Below are 18,996 nucleotides of genomic sequence, written 5' to 3' on the forward strand. Positions count from 1 at the left end.
GACTGGGTCCAAAACATTGACACTTTCTTGACATAGACTTAGTGTAGATTCAAATTTGTTCAAATTATGACCCACTGGGGAACGATGGGGCCACATATGGGGATCCAAAGATTTACATAGAAAATGCAGGGGATTTTTTCCATCATAAATCTTCTTCTCAAGAACAGCAAGGGCATTATTGTCATCCGTTTTCGCGAAAGGGACCTAGGAGACATTAAATCTCATTTGTCTGTCAGTCTGTCTGTTTGTCAAGCTGTCTGTCACAATAAATTTAACCTTGGTCATAACTTTTGAATAATAAGAGATAGGGTTTTCATATTTCTCATGTACATTTCTAAACATACTATGATTTTTGAACCCATGACCTTGACCTTGAAGTTTGACCTACTTTTCAAAAAATTTAACATTATTTTAAATTCATCATTTTGAAAGAGAAAAGATAGGGCATTCATATTATACATGTATATTACCTGTGACAAGACCTCTCTAAATATAATTATCATGATTTTGACTCTGTGACATTGACCTTGAAGTTTAACCTACTTTTCAAAAATGTTATATTTCCTTATAACTTTTGATTGAGAAGAGATGGGACTTTCATATTTGACATGTACATTATCTGTAACAATATGTTTCCGAGCATGCTATGATTTTTTTACCCCTTGACCTTGATGTTTTACCTAATTTTCAAATTTTAACTTTGGTTTGTATTTGTATACGTAGTTGATACGAATGATTTTTGGCCTTCTGATGATTCTAGATCTATTTATTTGGCAGAGGCATCAGCTCGAGAAAAGGCACTTCTTACAGTCCAAGACAGTTTGAGAGACCATAGGATTTATGCTTACGTTGACAATATGGCATTGATTGAAGAACCAAGGTAAAAAGATACTAACTTAACAGGGTTATTAAGTATTATTATCAGGTTACATATATTAATAAGATTGATTTGAGGCTTCATTATATCCCATCTAAATGATACACTACAGATTTCCCATCTTCAAAGCTTTTATATTTTGATTGTATTCCCAACTTTAAGGAAATTGATCAAACACAAGTATGGTCCCAATTCAGTTGATCTGATTTTTTCATTATTAAAATCCTGAATTTAATGGAGTCATGCACTTTAGTTACTCCTCTGATGTAAACAAAACCTGTTTGGTGGCTGTTCAACTTGTCCTGCATACAGGATAGGATATTGATAGGGAAAATGAATGAGTATTTTATTGGTTCCATCTAAACAATGTTTTGTTGAGGATTTATTTGGCATCTTATAGCTGCTAGACTCTCATTTTAGATGAAGCATACATCGGGAATACTGATTTGATGTGATTGGCGAATTTCTGAAATGATTGGGGAGTAGAGTATCTGAATTCATTGATAGAAGACACCAAGTATATCCGATAGAAATCCTCCCAAGAAAGGGAAGTATAATCTATGCAATGCTACTCCAGTTTATATTTTTTAGAATTTTAATAGAGAAGGATAGAAAGAAAAAGAAATTTTCAGTCCATGAAATTGCTTGTCAGTATGTTATGTAAAAGGTGAAAATAACGAACAATGATCGATTTCATAAATTCATTGAAGAATACAAATCATGAACAGGGCAAAAGTTACGGACCTCTGGAAATACTAAAGATAGGATCAGGTACCTAGGAGGAGAAAGCATCCCTTGTCGACCGGTCACACCACTGTAAGTCCTCTCTATAGATGAAGTAGACGGATTAAGTCAGAATGGTATAAGAACAATTGCATAATGATTGGTGAGAAACAAGCCAGTAAAAATACGACTCAAAAATAGATTTTCTGAAAAAGGCATTTATAACGACTTTAGAATTTGCAAAATGCTGTCTTGAAAAGAGATAGTAAAAAACCCTGTAACAACTTATTTTTCAGTAGCCTGTCTATTAAAAACAAAATGATTGTACTCAAAATATGCTCTTGAATATCGAATAAATTGGGAGACATAAACACCAAATGATTGCGGGGTATAGGTACATAAGCTGGGAAAGCTGACAACGTAAAAGTTGCTGTCATCCAGTTGTCATAAGCTTAAGTTTTTAGTTGACTATTGACGTTTAGTAAGCAGCGTCACATTCATCTATTAGTCTCCCTCTTGGCACAGTAGTTAAAATGCCGGTATAATTGAAGGGGCATATAGATATAAATTCGAATAACATATCCATAACATTTTAGAAAGAATATCATAACTTACAAATTGCAAAAGCATTTAAGACAGATATATAATAATATTTACACGTGTACTTCTTTTATCTAAAATTATCAAAATCAAGAAATTTGGGTTTATATGATTGTCATTATAGCGTCGCAGTTTCACAAAGTAGAATTTATCCTTAAGAGGGCTGGGTGGTTGTTGCCATTTTCAGACTATATTGATCTCCTTTAGAAGAAGAGATCCATATAAAGATATACAAAAATGATCAAATTTTAAAACTAAAATGTATGAAATTTTTCTTTGCCAAATGATTGTCGACAGCTTACGATATCTTATCTAAAAAACTAAGTTATTTCTGATGGTTAATTTGTTGACCCCCAGCCTCCTTAATATTTTAGAAAAGTCAGAAATCTGCGAAAAAAATCTATTAAAATTTACAAAAAATGTTCGCTAGTTTTTCAAAATCTTCATGTGTTAAAGTGATTAGATTTTCTTGATAACTTTAAAAACAAAAACTCCAGGGTGCATAATCATTGTTTAATCGCGATTACGCTGGCACGACGACCATTATATGTAATTGTTCATGACCATCATTCATGTAGTTTCATTTTTTTTTATCAAAAATAAAAATAAAAAATCTACCATATCTACCAAAATTAAAGGGAAAGAGACAATTTCTAACCTTAATTCATGAAGCAAATAGTGTTTATAAAAATCATAAAAAACAATATTATGTCAAATTTGAACAAACGACAGTTTCATCTTTCACATTCTTTTTGTTTTCCTTATCTGTGACTCAGGTGACGTTACAAAGTCTTTATGTTCATTTTCACCAATTGTAAAGCAGGCATAATGATGCAGAAACGATAAAAATTTCTCCAATATGGTATTGGATGATGTTGTGAAACGTTTTGTTACCCGTTAAACCATAGCCATAATGGGGCACGGAGAACAGGAGGATTCCAAGCGTAAACAAACTGCCAGTCTACAAGAGAAAGCAAAACATAAATTAATCAAATAATTTCAAACATATTGCGATGTTGAAATCAAGCGTTCCGCCTTTAATTACTTTCCATATTACTCCATTCCTACGATACCGGTGAGTCTACAGTATCGGGGTCTCCCTTTATTTATAAACTAGCGTGCAAAAAGCGACACCTAGCGACCAGATATTTTTAGAAAAGGATTGGTGAAACAGTCGCTTTAGATCTTAAAATGTTGCAAAGTCTTGAAAGTTATCAAAAGTTACATTAGATAGTACATTTCTAAAGTTTATACCCTACATTGTACATGTAATGGTTCATTTTACAACTGCTTGGCATATCTGATGTCGTCTGGTTTATTTACATAAGGAATGAAGTAAAAATATATATATATATATATATATATATATATATATATATATATATATATATAAATTCAACAATACTTTATATGTGACGCGGAATGAGCTTGAAGATTTTTTAAACTGATTCATTCTCCAATTTTTTTTTTTCACGATGTATTATCTGATAAAATATTAAGTATCTTTTTTAAAAGAATGCAATAGAAAACCAAAGAATAAAAAATATAATAGACAAAATCTGGAGCGCTCTATCGACTGAGCTACCGTGAACGGTGATTACATGAAATGAAAAGCAAGTGTGGCATTTCAGGTAGCAACTGTTACTGCGCCAAGCGCTCGGCACTTTGAAGTGAATGTTGCAGGTCTTTCGAACCGAGGCACCGTGTCACGGCAGGCGTTGGCACGATAAAGATCCCTCACAGCTCAATGACCCTGAGTGCCGAGTACAGGTCTAAATCTGAAGCCCTTCACCGATATGTGGTGACGTCTCTACATGAGTGAAAAATTCTCAAACAGGACTTAAAAACAACATATAATCAATCAGTCAGAATAACAGTAGATCAGTAACATCAGAAAGGGGGTGAGGGTCCTATTTGTGTAGAATATGGTGAACACTAGGAAAATGAAAACGTAAATAAAACTTGTTGTATATGTAGATTAAAAGGAGCAAAAAAAAAAAAAAAAAAAAAAAAAGAAAAAGAAAAAGAAAGAGTATAATATTAACTATGTTTAATTGGCGAAAAGTGATTTAAACGGAAATTGGTCCCACTATTCTTAGTTAAGGAGGTACTAAAAGAAGGGGGCTATTTCAAGTATTTTCTTTCTTAATTATGAAAAGAAAGAATCCGTTTTCTTGAATTTGTTAAATGAAACATTTTACAAATGTAAATGTTTCAGAATATTGTGTTTATATTTTCTTAATATCCTAAGAAAAAAATGTTCTTTAAAGATATCTGATCTCAAAATAAAATAAAATTATGTTTATTAAATTTTATTACAAAAAGTGTGCTTAATTGTTAAGCTAATGGCGCACCAAACATACACACCGATATCAGAGTAAAGTCCCTTAACACTAGTACTTGCCGACAATGTAATTTTCATGTTTGTTTCAAGATTTATGTGTAAACAGAACGATTTTACGGAAGCCGGTTGGTGCCAGGTAGAAAAAATATTTTATCTGGCGGCCGCCAGCTAAGTTTCTGGCGGCCGCCAGATAATTATCTGGCGGCCGCCAGATTAAATAATTTTCTAGATCTACCTGGCACCTACCGGCTTCCGTACGATTTCAAGCTGATTCATTATTGAAACGTTTGTTTTATTGTTAATGAATGGCTTTTTATTGTTCAAAATTGTCGCCAGCGTGGCGCAGTGGTTAGATGTATGCTCTAGAGTTGCGGAGTAAGGAGTTGATCCTTACGTTTTAATCCACTGTGTGACGTGGAGACCGGTTCTTCGGATGAGACCGTATAAACGGAGGCCCCGTGTCGCAGAAGGTGCTGGCACGATTAAGGTCAAGATCTAGTAAATGAAAGGTGCCTACAGATTTCTCAGATTTAAGAAATTAATTCCTTTAATGATGCTTTATAATTTTAGCTTGGTCAAAGAAGTTGTTTCGGGGCATAATTTGTAGGTAAATAAGACGAAAAATCATATTTTAAACTGTCATTTTTAATGAAAAAATAACAAAACCTGCCATGAATACGGGAGTTTTTCCCAAATCAGACCAATGAAATGTATTCAGATTGCCTACAGTCTCTCAGAAAACGTGAATTTGTATGTTCTTGGTCTCTTCTTTAAAATAATATTAAATTGAATATAGGTATCGGGATTACTTTTCTCATGATTTCAAATTGGAATCCATGAAAATACTTTATTTTCTACATAATTTTATTAGAGCCGTAAAGTACGGGAAAAAGAAAGTTGAAAATGATTATGACGTCATAATGGATGTAGCACCAAAAAGTCACTCGGCACACCTCGGCCGATTCGTACTTCATCAAACCTCGGCTGTATCATGTAAACCTCCATTGAACCGGAGCTACTTTATAAGCAATATGGCTGCGCCCTACATTTACACGTGCACAGTGTGCTGAATTCGACCCGTTAACAAACATGTGATTATGAAAAGATACTAAGTGCTTGTTTCTTGGTAAGTGTTATTCTTAGCGTTACCTAAATGCTTTTGAAAATTTTTAACGTATATTAGATGCATGTTTATTATCGTTTTCAAAGCGTTACGTTTTCCCTAAGCGGTAAACAGGCAGCCTTATCACAAATGTTAAGCGGAGACGCATATCAAGTTTCCTCGTACAGCCGAGGTTTGATGAAGGTGACGGAATCAGCCGAGGTTTGCCGAATGACCAAAAAGTTAGTCTAAAGTCATTTACTAGATCTTGACCTTGAGGTCGATCAGTGCTCAAAGGCCGTAGGTGGCGAGTACTTGTCTAAATTTGCAGCCCTCCACTGGCAAGTATTGGCGTCTCAATATGAGTGAAAAATTCTCGAAGGGACTATAAACAAGCAAACAACAAAACTTATTCCCAATTTTAGGTATTTAGTTTTGTTTTCATCTTTTATATGTAAGACCAACTGTACTGTAGAACTCGAGCATATATGTCAGGGATGGCAACCGAATGCAAATTTGTTAATCGGTTAACTGCACGACGTTCCAACTGACTGATTTCAACAATCCTGTTTAATGTTCGAAAACTCTATGGTCGTTATAATGATTTTGTAAGCAAATATAATCTATCATTAGGTCGTAATTTGGTTGACTAGTAAGGCCTTTGTTATTGTTTTTGGTTTTTTTTTTTAACTGAATTTCATTTTTAACAGACAAGAAAAAAATTAGAAAACCATGAATCATACTTGAAATATCATAGACATTGATATTTTTTTTTAGACCAGATGTGACAAAAGTTCATTCTGCATTGTGCTTTGTCATCAAAAGCAGACCTAAACCTTAATTATAAATACATTGACAATGATTGTTACATAACACAATTCGATAGGTTACTTATGGGCAGCGGAAAGGATAGAAAAGACGTAAATGCTAAACAACCATGTAATTTAAAATACAAACTAATCAGCTTTAAAATAACATCAACAGACTCCGTTGCAAAACGAGCGATCATCGATGCAAAACCAACAGTCATTAACTGAATTGACGATGGATGGTTCGAGAGTCTGTAAATTATGAAAAGCCAAAGGCTTCAACTATATGTATTTCCAGTGGGGGTTAGAGTGGATTACGGGGGTTGCAACTCCTTTGGATTCGCTGAGAGAGAGAAAGACACACACACACACACACCCTCACACACACACACACACCCTCACACAGAATGTCTGAAATTTTTTGTTTTATTTTCTGCTTTTTGCTTTTGTCTAGTTTTACTTTTTAGTTTTTGCTTTTCCAGTTTTAGGTAAACATCATAAAGTAAAACGTGATGTTTTGAATAATGGATTATTTACGTGAAACGAGATGGAAATTGACATCTGATTCTAATTACGAGACTCTCTGTGATTTTTACAGAAAACCTACCCAGGAACTTAACAAACGTGCGCTTTGTTGAGGTCCAGATGAAGAGAAACTAGATATCGACGAATTTGGGAGCGCTCTAATACCAGACGACATTGAAGAAGACTACAGAGTTATTTAAATCCCAGGCGATGGAAATTGTTTATACGATTGTGCAACATTTCTATCAGGTGATGATAATTCAAATTATCTTTTATATAGTTTGATCATGACTACTTTTATGAATAGATATTAAAAAAAAAATAAATTTTGCGGAAAAGGTTTCTGAATTCGACATTGACAAAAATATTTTATTTCTGTTTCATTTGAATATCATGAGGGCCTTGACGGCGCTGAGTTAAACAAAGAGACAGAAAAGTATGCTCAGCACCCGGTTTTGTAACAAACCCTTCAATAAGGTGTCATGTTCACTGATCATGAAGATAGCCTTTTTCGCTCTTGCTGACCGAAGGATCTTCAGCTTATTTTGAGGGAAGTAGAGATCGTTGTTCTGCTGTTTATAAAGAGACAGAATTGACCTGCAATGACTTTCTTTCGACTTCTATTATTCACATTCTTGCCATGAGCAAGGATCTCCAAATTCCAAATGAGTCAGCCTATTCGAAAATAAGTCATGGTATATGCCCACTATTTCACAGAAAAATCATTCCTTTCCTATCACCAGTTTTTAAGAATAACCCAGATACTAGTTTGGGAAAATTATGGTCAAGAGATGAAACTTGATAATCGGACAGGATTTTCCTATGAACCAAACCATTCTGCTCTGTTGTTTTCGGATCATTCTAAGCCTCATCGCATGTTTTGCAGTATCAGTGACCCTGCAGAGACACTTTCAGAATGAGATTGATAAAATATCAAAAATCGGATCATGTAAAGTCTCACAAATGAAGAGTGTCAGCTACGTGTGCCAGTGGAATGACAGAATAGACATCAACAAACAGACCATTAGAAATAGAAAAATGACAGTATTCAATAAAACAGAGCTCTTCAGATAGTATTGACATATCACCCGCTGTTTTTGATGTCGGAGAGCTTATTGCTCGGGGTTCTACACCAGGACGAGTACTGACTGATCAGAAAAGGTACATGTATGCTCAACTGAAAGACCACCTTGTTCCTGATCAAAACTCATTTATTAACTCAAACCATGACATTTGGTAAAAAGAAACAGACTTACACTTACATTTCAGACCTTTTGGTTTCAAAACATCCATGATTAGTCTTTATTCCAAGGCAAAAAAGAGGTCTGTGTAATTTTTTGTATTATTTCCACAATTATATTATTTTATAGAAGAACTCTATATCAACAAAACTGACTTATGTTATTGGAAGATTTCTTTTAGTATGTGTCTTTATATTAATGACTTTCAGATCAAGTTCGAGTTTCATGTTGTGTGACCCATTCTCACGAAAAAATATTGCCCTTAGACTTTGAAAAATTCTAATATTCACTATATTCTAGACCTTTATGCTGTCCTTGCAGATAATTAATTTGGCGAATGTCTCTTTATAATGATGTCATAACAAATCAATTTCGAGTTTAATGTTAATTAAACCATTTTTATGAATGTTATTGCCTTTAGACCCAAAAAGTTTCTAATTATTCACATTGACTTTTTTCTGACTTATACTACATTTAGTTGTTTTTTTGTTTGTTTTGTTTTAGTCCAGTTTTACGCAGCTTAAAATTATTGTTCGTAGTATCAACAACTGATAAAAGAACATAAAAGCAGTATATTATATTCTTCTTTTTTGTTTCATTGTCACGCTTTATCAGTAATTTTCACATCCTTGAAATTTAAAATTGAAAAAAAAGCTGGGGCATTCATGTCACACTAACACATCTAGTTTTAAAGAACCTTCTGCGTTTAATATTTTTTTGTATTTTGTACAATAGAGCCCCTGGACGAAGTTCACATTTCTACAATGACCTGTAATAACCAAATAAAGTAGAATTGTGTTAATAACGGCATTTTAAAGATTACTCCGCCCAATCAATCACGCAGATAGAAGTATACAAATATTTACATTTCCAAATATTTTTCCTTAAGACTCTTTGCAAATTAGAAAACGTTTATGTTCCCATGAACTACCGTGGGATGAGTAAGAATATTTCCATTGTGATGTGATTGAAATAAAAAAAAATAATGCAAACTTTTTTTTCAAAAATGATCGTTGAATGACAAAAATATGCGGCAAGTCATCAAAAAATAATTTAGATATAAGATATGAATTTAATGTTTCAAAATTCATGAGGTACATGAACTAAAACGCTTCACGTCTACATATTTATCATGAAGCGCTAACGCGCTTCGTGAAATATGCCGGCGTGAAGCGTCGCAGTTCATGCCCTCATGAATTCTCAAAAGTTAAATTCATCTCTTAAATGTACTTACCAAATTTGGATTTATAGACCTGTCTGAGAACAAGAGTGCTACAGAAAGCACAACATGTGCACCGCCCCCAACCATGTAAATCTTGTAATTCTACGGATACAAAAAGAAAACAGTGAGTAACAAAACTAATTAAAGTTTTTTTTAAAAAAACAACATGTGTTTAAAAGTTTTTGTTTGTGTGTTTGTGTTTAAAAGTAAACATACACATATTTTCAAAATAACTTTAATAGTAATGTAAAAATGTAATAAATATTTTTTCATTGATTGCTAATATATATACTAATATATATGATTGCTAATATATATATATATATATATATATATATATATATATATATATATATATATATATATATATATATATATATATATATATATATATATATATATATATATATATATATATATATATAGTTCTGCAAAAACTACTCTTCAATATGAAATTGTACCTTTAAAATTCCTTAATTCCTTACACTGATCTTAAGTACTTGTTGAAACTTTACGTAAATTCTCTTTGGCAAATATTTTGGGACTTTTGTGATAATAATAAACTGTATACCATGAAAAACAAAGTTAATCAATCACCTGACTTTGGCCTGAAACGTCAAGACGAAGTCATTATTACAAGAATAAGAATTGGACATTCAACTTTACACATTCATATCTACTGAACGGAGAATAACAACCTGAATGTATCTCTTGTGACTGTGCAATAACTATGAATCATATACTTTTAGAAAGTTCTGATTTTACACCTGTTCGAAATAAGTTTTTTAATGGTGTGCAAACGATGCATGATCTTTTTGCAAATGTAAGTCCTAGTGCAATTTTGCAATACTTGCAAGAAACTGATTTTTACAATAAGATTTAAATATATATATTTTAATTAGCATTTTTGAAATTTTCAATTTCACTGTTTTTATTTTTTAAATTCGAAGTTCGTCGGATGGGACGTAAAACGTGTCAAGGATAACAACCTCCTTGGCAAGCTAAAGATTGTTTCTCTGATTTTCGGAAAAGAGTAGGCTCACTGGGGGCTGCCAGAGAAACCCAAAAACTTTCAAAACCGTTCATACAGTATTATAATTCCTACCTCCAAAATATGGCTGAAATATTGCCGACTCGGCGTAAAACAACAACAATCAATCAATCAATCAATCATATATATATATATATATATATATATAAATATATATATATATATATATATATATATATATATATATATATATATATATATATAAATCCAAAAAAATCACGAAATATTATCTGCAAGCGCTTTCGCCATGTTAGGCTCTTCAGGCAGTTATACAAATGTCAGGTAGGTTGCCTGGTAACGTCCAAAAGCAAAAGTTCACTGTGACGTCATAATAGATCAAGGTAGCGTAAATACGGCAACTTTACGCTACCTTGATCTATTATGACGTCACAAAACTCCTGAAGATTGAAAATGAAACCGGTAGAGTTTATTTCGGTGTTGTGATTTTTTTTTTGATATACGACTAAGTGTGTGGATTTATATTATTTTATATTATATATATATATATATATATATATATATATATATATATATATATATATATATATATATATATATATATATATATAGATAGATAGATAGATAGATAGATAGATAGATACATGTATATATATATATATATATATATATATATATATATATATATATATATATATATATATATATATATATATATATATATATATATATATATATATATATATATATATATATATATATATCCAAAATTGAAATAAAGTCTCAGTAATCGGATTACAATATTAAACAAATATAAAAAGAAAACACAAGAATCCTCCGTAAAGCTTTACGGAGGATTCTTGTGTTTTCTTTTTATATTTGTTTAATATATATATATATATATATATATATATATATATATATATATATATATATATATATATATATATATATATATATATATATATATATATATATATATATATATATATATATATATATATATATATATATATATATATATATATATATATATATATATATATATATATATTTATTTATTTATTTATTAGTAATCAATGAAAAAAAATGACATTTCTGCAATAATTAAAAAAACATACATGTATTGAACAACTGAAACTTGTGCACTCTTTGAATCTATATCAATGATCAATAAATTTTGAAAAAATTCGATAAGCTGTATACACATGTATATAATGTACATTAATCACAAGGCATAAGATTCTGGAACGTTAAAAAAAATCATTAATGTAAATGAAATATATGGAGATAACGAACAGTATTTAAGCTCAAAAGGCCATTAAACATTACAAAATAGGAGCAGAGCAAACACGGACCTCCAAATCATCAGATGTGGGATCAGGTGCTATAGAGGAGTGAGCATCCCCTGCCGACCGGTCACATCCACCGTGTGCTTTTTGTCATGTTCGGGAAAAAACGAATAATGGCCTAACAATTAGTATGAAAAACGTCAGTCAGTAATTCATCGTGGAGAATGGTTGTGTATAAAGTTGAAAAGTCGTAAGTTTTTAAGCTGTTGATTTTGGTAAATTATTGTGATTTCGAATTTTCCAAAAGTTCCTTAGAATTTTTAAGTATCCACATCTGATTTACACCACTTCTTGAATATATTGTTGCACAGTACTCTTGAAGTTTCTCCTTCACTACTGTTAATATCTTAGTGAGGAGTAAGGAAAGAGGCTTGGTTGAACATTTACTGGAACCCGCTATGTATCTTTATTTGTAAGGATTTTTATGAAGTTTCGGAATCCAATAGAGATATGGTAATTTAAATTCATTTTGGTTTTTGGAATATTAAAAATATTCAAAACTGACATTGATTTTGAAGAATTTCTTCCTTAGAAAGAGAACTATGAGTATAAGTTGGATTATCACTTGTAGAATTAAATCCAAGTTCCTCTAAAATACATTTAATATAATGAGCCTTACAAACAAAGACAATGTTGTTACCTGCTTTGTCAGCAGGGACAAGTACATACTGATCATGTAATCTATCTAATTTTTTTTTTTTAACTTCTGGATTATTGAATACAGAAGGATATATGGTTCTCATATTGCCCCTCAATCTTTTAATGCGCGATTTTAACATACACCTGATACATTTAATCCATTCTGACAAAGTGTCAAGGTCTTCTTTTTCATGTCTGGCCGATCGCCTGGCGTAATTCTCTACAGAATCCATAATATTTATAAAATTCTGACTCCAGTTGAAGGATCGGGGTTCCCTATATTTAGGACCTTTTAAAATTAGTGATCTAAGGTCCTCATAATTAACTATATTTGCGTTACCAGTAATAACGTGTCCAGCAGGACTCTAGTTATAGGGTGAAGAAGAACATGAACACGATGGAGGATTATGCTTCAGATATTCGTTTTCTTGTAATTAAAAAGTTTGGAAGCAATAGTCGATGTATATTTGTAGGAAATACAAGGTGTAGTCTTTAACTTGAAATATGGTGGAATACAAGACTGGACCCTTTTGTGATTAAGGATATTACTTATATTAACCGCGTCAATTCCTTTGTTGGCATATTGAAGTTTAAGGAAAAAAAGGACTGTTTTAGCTGCATTTTCTTCAGTAAAACGCGGGGTTTTAAAAAGCCTGTGATTGGCAATATCCATAACTACAGATCCGAGCCTATATTCTGGTGTCGAGGAATCAAAAAATGGACTTTCCTTGACCTTTTCAAGAAGACTATGTAAAAGTTTCAAAGGGACAGAGTAAAGTTTGATGCGAATATGATGTAACCCTAACTGTTGATTTACGTAAGGTAGTAATGAATCAAAAGAGACATCGTGTATTAAAGGTTTATTGTAAGACCGATGCCCATGACTACGCTTACGTCTCTGTGTATGGTTAAAAAGTCCCATCACATTTAAATTGTTACACTGTGGACTGGAAAGATTTCAAACACTATCGACATTATCATTACATCCATAGGATAAGTCTGTCCCTAGCTTTCTTATCCAAAATTCTTCTCGTTGTCTACGGAAAGGTGTACTCAGTGATGGACTGTTTGTGTGGTGGTAAATCTTTTCCAGAATTCTAACTTTCATTGACAAAATTGAATGATCAGGTAAATTAAAATGTTTGTATAAAAGTTGCTGACCCCCATTATTTATCTGAAATCTATGACCTGATGTTCTTTTATTGAGTGATCCCTTGGTTTCACCAACATAAACAAGTCCACAAAGATTACATTCTATTCCGTAATTAATTCTAAGTGTTTTTGTCTACAGGGTGTGCATGTTTCACGCCGAGGTGCCTCATTAAATCGCCTTTTCGCAAGGGCATACACTTAATAGATCTTGACCATTTTTTGAATACACATAACGGACATATTCCTTAACTTGAAAAGTACTGCTGCTTCCTGAAATCGATAGCATAACTTAATAAATACATAAAATGCTTGGTAAAGGTCACGCATATTTCGACATTAGCAAGATAACTTGAAATTTAAACTAATAAAATGCGAATTCTATTTAAAGCAGCAGCACTTTCCATAAACTACAAGTTATGTAGAAACAATCTATTACTTTAATTTTTAATTTTAACTGGGGTATGCCCTTGCGATATTGAAATTTGTTTGTGACTTACACACAGTACACTTTACATGCATTTATCACGTGACTGTCAAATAACGTGACCAAACCAAATTCAGTACAGAGGAGGGTATACAATGTTATTTGAAAGAATTTTAAAGTCATAAGATAATGTAGTACCTTTACAAAATTAAAATTTATTTTAAAAAGGTAGGTATTTATGCAAGTTTATATTGTGTTGATTTCTTCGAAGTACGCCTTAACAGTGCTGCGCAGTGTTTTGTATGTAGGAGGACAACCATCCCTTGATTTTCAAATGTGAAGTGAACAATGACTTTTAGAATTTGCTATTTATAACTTAAACTGAATTTAAATCTACGAAGTTGATAATGTGTCAATGTCACAGGACTTTAAGATCGGCAACAGTTGTGTTGATTATATTAGTTTGACCCTGTATTTCATGATTGTATCATTACTTTTATTAGTGTAGCATTTATTTGTAAATCTGAAACCTAGATGCTGTATAAAACTTCTGGAAATAAACTTACAGTTTTGTTTTTGCTTTCTATATTTGCATGTTTCAATAAGGAAATATTTATGGACAAAAAACTTGACATTGACTTTCTAAAAATTCATTCTGTTGTACTGTTTATTGGCTTACTACACTTCCAACTGGAAGACCAGAATAATGTTTTAAAAACTGACATTTTTATACGAGGTATAATACTAGTAATTGATCTTTAAAAAATTGTAAAAGGAATACTTGCTCCACACGCACTAAGGAATGTCAAAAATTGTGGTTTAAATATACATGTACTTCATGATAGTTGTGCATGTGCATTTCATTTGAATGTTAAAATAAGGCAGCAATGCTCAATAAATATATAATTTGTATAGTTATACTTTAAAAAGAAAGAGATATTGATTTCTTATAATATCACAAAGTATTATTTGTTAATTAGATTTTAAAATACACTGCATTATGTCATGAAATTGACATCAGAAATCAAATGGAAATTTAAATTTAAGTTTCTTAATAGACATTCCATTTTTTCATCACTAAAGCAATTATTAGCTAAGCTTGGACAACCATCAACTCGTATCAGTACTTTCAGTACTTTGATTTCTAAATTGTTTCACTATGGATAACTATGGAGCCGAAGGCTCAAGTGAGCTTTTCTGATCAAAATTTGTCCGTTGTCTGTCGTCGTCGTTGGCGTTTTCCTAAACTTTTCACATTTTCATTTTTTTCTCCAGAACTACTAGGCCAATTTCAATCAAACTTGGCACAAAGTATTCTTGGGTAAAGGGGATTCAAGTTTATTCAAATGAAGGGCCATGCCCTCCTCCAAGGGGAGATAATTACGAAATAACAAAAAATTAATGGCATTATTGAAAAATCTTTTCCTCAAGAACCAATGGGTCAGGAAAGATGAAACTCATGTGGAATTATTGTCAGGTAATGTAGATTCAAGATTGTTCAAATCATGACCCCCGGGGGTAGGGTGGGGCCACAATGGACGATCAAAGTTTTACATAAAAATATATAGGAAAAATCTTCAAAAATCTTCTTCTCAAGAACAGGAAAGCTATGATTGGTCATATTTATATGGAAGCATCCTCAGGTTGTGTAGATTCAAGTTTGTTCAAATTATGATCCCCAGGGGTAGTGTAGGGCCACAATGGACGATCAAAGTATAACATAGGTGAATATATTGAAAAAATCTTCAAAAATCTTTTTCTCAAGAACAGCAAAGCAATGATTGATAATATTTATGTGGAAGCATCCTCAGGTTTTGTGGGTTCAATTTTGTTCAAATCATTCCCCCGGGGGGTAGGGTGGGGCCACAATGGACGATCAAAGTTTTACATAGGAAAATATAGGAAAAATCTTCAAAAATCTTCTTCTCAAGAACAGGAAAGCTATGATTAGTCATATTTATGTGAAAGCATCCTCAGGTTGTGTATATTCAAGTTTGTTCAAATCATGACCCCCAGGGGTAGGGTGGGGCCACAATGGACGATCAAAGTTTAACATAGGTGTATATAGGAAAAATCTTCAAAATCTTCTTCTCAAGAAAAGCAAAGCTATGATTGGTCATATTTATGTGGAAGCATCTCGGGTGGTTTTAATTCAAGTTTGTTCAAATCATGACCCCCAGGGGTAGGGTGGGGCCACAATGAACGATCAAAGTTTTACATAGGAATATATAGGAAAAATCTTTAAAAAAAACTTCTCAAGAACAGCAAAGCCACTGTTTGTAATATTTATATGGAAGCATCCTCAGATAGTGTAGATTCAAGTTTGTTCAAATCATGACCTCCAGGGGTAGGGTGGGGCCACAATGAAAGTTCAAACTTGTAGAGAAAAATATCACAGTAAGTCAAAAAATTATGTAAACATCCTTAGTAAGTGTAGATTTAATGTTGTTCAAATCATACCCCCCACTTCCTTTTAGGGTAGGTTGGGACCACTTATGCATTTAAGCTTTTCAATACTAAACTGATTTTTTCTTTTTTCCCAACCACAGTGCTCAGGTGAGCGATGTGGCCCCTGGGCCTCTTGTTTTAGGCTTACTATCACTTGATTAATGTTACTTCCTATTTTTCACCGGAATTGAATTTCACAAGCACATTTGCTGTTATAAGTGCCGTTCCATGATAACAAAACTCACATGATTATCAACATTGCGTGTGGTATATCAAACTGAATGTACACTTTACCTTACGTTGTTTTAAGTACTTATGTCCTCCATGTTCTATCAAAATAAAAAAAGGTCAATTAATGAATGATACAATTGCTTAATCTACCAATTATCGGTATGTGAATTAAAAAAAGGAAATCTTTGTTATGTTGTTATCTTTTTTTTGTTTGATTTAATTAAATACCATGACGAGCTCCATACACAAGCATTGATACAGCCACGACACTGGAAAATAAGCCAATTCTACGGAAAACGCCTCCTTTCTTCTCATAACCAAGATATCTGAACAAACTATCACGAGAGAATGAGAGAAATTCTTTCCCGATCCCAAGATAACTCCATATCGATTCCATAGATATCACCAATCAGAAAATCTGTTGTTAGCCTTGAATTTGACTTTTTTTTAGCTGGATTATTTTGCCCACTTTCACTTTAATTCTATTTCCTGCTAATATATTAAAACAATTTTAGAAGGACTTCCGCTGTTACACTGTAAGCACTGTTGCGTAGCAACGAAGATGAAAAAAAAAATGATAGTGACCATATGTAAAATTTATATGACTCTGTTGCAAGTCCTTTTTCAGAAACAAAATAAAACGTCAATTATTAAATGAAGCAATTAAGAGGTTTGATCCAGATCAAGTAATGTCACAACTGTTATAAAATCTTTACAATTAAGTGTTTTCAACAAAATTTGACATACTTATACCCCTATCTATTTTGCTTTTTTTCTTTAAATTTCATTTGATTACATAAGAGACTTTTTAAAATATTAAAATATATTTACATTTCCAAATATTCTTCCTTAAGATTCTTTGCAAATTAGAAGATTGTTCATTTTCACATGAACTACCATGAGATGAGCATGAATATCTCCATTGTTACGTCATAATACCGTACTTGACGTCAAAACTATAGTGCAAACTGTTTTGCTTCAAAAATGACAGTTGAATGGCGTAACTTGTGGAAACTCATCAGAAAAATAATGTAAATGTAAGAAATGAATTTAATTTATTTAAATAATTAAATTCATGAGGTACATGAACTACAACGCTTCACGCCGTCATATTTATCATGAAGCGGTAACGCGCTTCATGAAATATGCCGGCGTGAAGCGTCGTAGTTCATGTCCTCATGAATCTTCAAAAATTAAATTCATTTCTTAAAAACACAACTTTTAGTTTTGTCCATCGCCGCGCGGCGAGAGTATTGCCTATTTCGTTATGACGTTACTTTTCGACACTCATTTTCAGTTCATCCGCATATCTTTTTAACCTCTCACGTTCTTCTCTTCCATAAGCTTTACTGTTGCGTAGCAACGAAAATGCCAATTTGCTATTAACAAGTTTCTATATATACACTATATATGGTGGTGTGGAACTTTTCAGATCGAATACATATTTTAAGAATTTCAAATGTAAACGTTCAAGGACACCAAGATTTTCATATATCCCCATACTTCAGACTCATACAGTAAAACTGGTACTACAACTTTATCAAAAAGATCCAGCTGGATCTGCCTAGATTTTCCTATGATGCCGTAAATGGCTTTTTGTGCTTGTTCGGGAAAATTTTTTTTGTTTTTTACGAAAAGAACATGAGCGAGAGAAAATATAACGCATAAATATTTATTTAATTTTTTTAAAAAATTTCTATAACTAATTTGTTACACATGTATAATAAAATTTTGTTTTTAACACAGGGCCCTTTGAAAATACTAGAGTTTTTGTTTTTTATACGTTTACTTTCAATAAATTCCTCTTCAGAGGAATATAGAAACAGGAGCACGATTAGTGTCCATGGGAATTCCAAGAATTTGTTGGAAGACTACATAAATGTGTCAATGAGGAAATCCAATATCCATTAATATCATTTGCAGAGTACTTGTGAATAGAATCTGAATGATTTTTACAAAGTATTTTAGTTGATGACCAATCAAAAGATACTAAAATTTCCGCTTTCATTTTCATTGAAGCAGTTGTCTATGATATCAAAAATCCTAGTTTTTAATTTACCATGAAGAATGGTTGTATAAAGTGTAGAAAAGTCATACGTTTGATGTGATTGACTTTTGAAAAATTCGGTAATTTTAAATTTTCTAAAAGTTCTTTGGACTTTTTGAGAATCCATATGTTACACCACTTTCAGAATATGCTGTAGCACAGTACGTCCGATTGATTGATTGTATGTTGTTTTACGTCTCATTCGAGAATTTTTCACTAATATAGAGTCGTCACCATATAGGGTTTCATTT

General features: G+C 32.2%; 1 protein-coding gene across 1 annotated transcript; it reads right to left on the minus strand.

The window, feature by feature from the left end:
* Positions 1-1,769: 1,769 nt before the first annotated feature.
* Positions 1,770-17,139, minus strand: LOC133176559 (uncharacterized). The gene is made up of 4 exons (XM_061311675.1): positions 16,927-17,139; positions 16,762-16,796; positions 9,456-9,545; positions 1,770-3,161 (listed from the first exon to the last, which is right to left on the minus strand). Exons 1-4 carry the CDS (start codon positions 17,093-17,095, stop codon positions 3,006-3,008), a joined length of 450 nt encoding a protein of 149 aa, XP_061167659.1. The 5' UTR covers positions 17,096-17,139; the 3' UTR covers positions 1,770-3,005.
* Between the last annotated feature and the right edge of the window lie 1,857 nt (positions 17,140-18,996).

This window comes from Saccostrea echinata, unplaced genomic scaffold (assembly GCF_033153115.1).
Source record: "Saccostrea echinata isolate AGI-Se365-2 ecotype Australia unplaced genomic scaffold, CSIRO_AGI_Sech_v1 ptg000076l, whole genome shotgun sequence".
NCBI lineage: Eukaryota > Metazoa > Mollusca > Bivalvia > Ostreida > Ostreidae > Saccostrea > Saccostrea echinata.